The sequence below is a fragment of the Conger conger genome, chromosome 14 (genome assembly GCF_963514075.1).
Source record: "Conger conger chromosome 14, fConCon1.1, whole genome shotgun sequence".
Classification (NCBI taxonomy): domain Eukaryota; kingdom Metazoa; phylum Chordata; class Actinopteri; order Anguilliformes; family Congridae; genus Conger; species Conger conger.
This window is the reverse complement of record NC_083773.1, coordinates 1,256,185-1,258,684: the sequence shown is the minus strand read 5'-3', so window position 1 is coordinate 1,258,684 and position 2,500 is coordinate 1,256,185. Positions and strand designations below refer to the sequence as shown.

General features: G+C 49.1%; 1 protein-coding gene across 3 annotated transcripts in view; it reads right to left on the bottom strand.

Moving 5' to 3' along the window:
• ppfia4 (PTPRF interacting protein alpha 4) overlaps positions 1 to 2,500 on the bottom strand; it is a 64,326-nt gene that overhangs the window by 36,347 nt on the left and 25,479 nt on the right. For all 3 annotated transcript variants that reach the window (XM_061218596.1, XM_061218597.1, XM_061218599.1), the window contains exon 5: positions 1,930 to 2,010. In XM_061218596.1, coding sequence (XP_061074580.1) covers positions 1,930 to 2,010 — 81 coding nt within the window. The remainder of the gene's footprint in view (positions 1 to 1,929; positions 2,011 to 2,500) is intronic.

Genomic DNA, 2,500 nt, shown 5'->3' with positions numbered 1-2,500 from the left:
TGAGGAGGCCAGATTTCACGCGCTAAAGCCCAGCATTTACAGCGAGGGTAGAACCGAAATGCTTAAAGCTGTATCAGAGTCTCCTCCCCACAATGCCTGCGGTTCTCAGGAGTAACGCCGTCCTGTTCCGGTCTCTTCCGCTGACATGATAACGACGGCACCGCAGTGCCGCCATGCCCATCGCCATGGCGAATAAACCTCCCCACAAATCAACACCCTTCCGCCTATGTTTATGAGTCACGGGGGCCTGAACCCTGTTTATGAGCTCTTCAATAAACACTCGGCCGCGCGGCGGGGGGCACTCTGGGAAATCTTCCCCTCGCCCGACACGTCAGCGTGCCTTCGGGCTGCAGCGTCGATGAAAAATTCACTGACACTGTTATTGCTTCTTCTTTCCGTATTAAAAAACGTCTGCGCTCTGTCCCTGACGGCAGCCATTCCTGTTTCCCGAGACGGCCGGACTAATTTCATTTTTAACCAGAGACGGTAAACAAGCCTCGCGCCGAGACACTGCTGCCGCGCGGAGCCGAGATTACCCAGCCTGCACCGCAGCCGGACTGAGTCAGGAGCGTGCGAGCGCTGCTTCAGAGGGAGGTGTGAGAGCAGACCCAGCCGCCATGCCAGCGAGACACCTGCCAGGAGAGCCGAGTTCTGCAGACATTCAGCTGCGGGAGAAGCTTCTGGAGACGGGACAGCGAAACTTTGTGAACCCCAAAACAAGGGGGAGCCAACCAGACCTGGGTCAAATACATAATCGTTTTGGATTCAAATACCCTTCTTTTTTTTTTTTTGCTCGATTGATCTTGCCTGCTGCAATTGAACCAACAAAGATGACCAGGGTTTGCACGTTTTGAGAGCATTTTATAGGTTCCAATACACCAGACAAGCTCAGTGAAGCTTAGAAAAGTATTTCAGTGCAAACCAATGACATATTTGACCCAGTTCTAGAGCCACCATGAGCATTGCTTTGAATCATAGGAACTAGCAGAGGAGGTTTTTAATGGTTCATATCGGTCTGGATCGGTCAGATTGGCACAAAATGGCTGCTCCAGGTTCCACAGATTCACATTATTGCACCTATAAGGCCACTAATCCCCCCAAATACCTCTGAAATAACTTTATCCACCAGTCTGAATTCCCTTCCTTGGGAGAGTGTGGTCTAAAATAACCTTGGTTAGAGAACTTGCCTCTTAAAACACTTAATTTCCTGCTGTGACCATTACTCTACATCACAGGCCTTACCAAGAAGGACCGGCACAACGTGTGTTTTTACATATAATCCATGTATACAGCCGGATACACGCTGAAATGGTTCAGGTTAGTAAGTACCGTGCTTAAGGCTACAATGGCCGTGTCCTACCTGAGAACAGAAGTAGGTACAAGCCCAGTGCCCTGTCCTTCAGGGGTGTCAGAGGAAAACAAGCTCAGTGAGCTCCAGGGCTCTACGGCTCCTCTAAAATATTGCTCTCATTTTGGGAATGGAGAAAGTGCTTTAACTGACGCCTAGGAGGGGTAGGGTCCACAGTGTGTGTGTGTATGTGTGTGTGTATGTGTGAGTGTGTGTGAGTGTGTGTGTGAGTGTGTGTGTGTGTGTGTGAGTGTGTGTGTGTGTGAGTGTGTGTGAGTGTGTGTGTGTGTGTGAGTGAGTGTGTGTGTGTGAGTGTGTGAGTGTGTGTGTGTGTGTGAGTGTCTGTGTGTGTGTTAGTGTGAGTGAGTGAGTGAGTGAGTGAGTGAGTGAGTGTGTGTGTGTGTGTGTGTGTGTGTGTAAGTGAGTGAGTGAGTGAGTGAGTGAGTGAGTGAGTGAGTGAGTGTGAGTGTCTGTGTGTGTGTGTGTGTGTGTGGGTGTGAGTGTGTGTGTGTGTCTGTGTGTGTGTGTGTGTGTATGTGTGAGTGTGGAGCTTGAGACAACTACAGGTAAACAGGACACACCTTCCAGGTGGGCTTGGAGGCGTCCATCTTGTCCACGGAGTCGCCCTCCGTCTTGTCTTTCCTTTGCCGGACTGTAGAGAGCTGTGGACAGAGCACATCAATCCCGTCACACCCCAGGGTCAAAGGTCACACAGTACACCCCAGGGTCAAAGGTCACACAGCACACCTCACATTTCAGAGTCTAACTGCACTTATCACAGGTGCATCTAGCTGCATCACAGGGGAGGTAATGATGTGTGGAAAACTCATTCACATTTCACTGAAGCTAATGCTAACACGCAAACAATTAAATGAAAGGCCATTGACTGTAGTTTAACTTTTATCACTCCCACTAGGGCTGTTCACCAGTGCCAAATGAAGAAGAACAACAAATGAGCATATCAAAAACACAAATTTATTTCTTACAGTCTGATGATTAAGCTGCCCTTTCTCTGTATGAAAGGGTCCAGGATAATATATTTAATGATTCCTGGGTCTGCAGGGGCATTCCTCTTCAGGACAGAGAACAAGAACTCACCTTTAATCTCATACTGAACTTGCCCTAGCCTGGCATGATTACTGCACCAGGCAG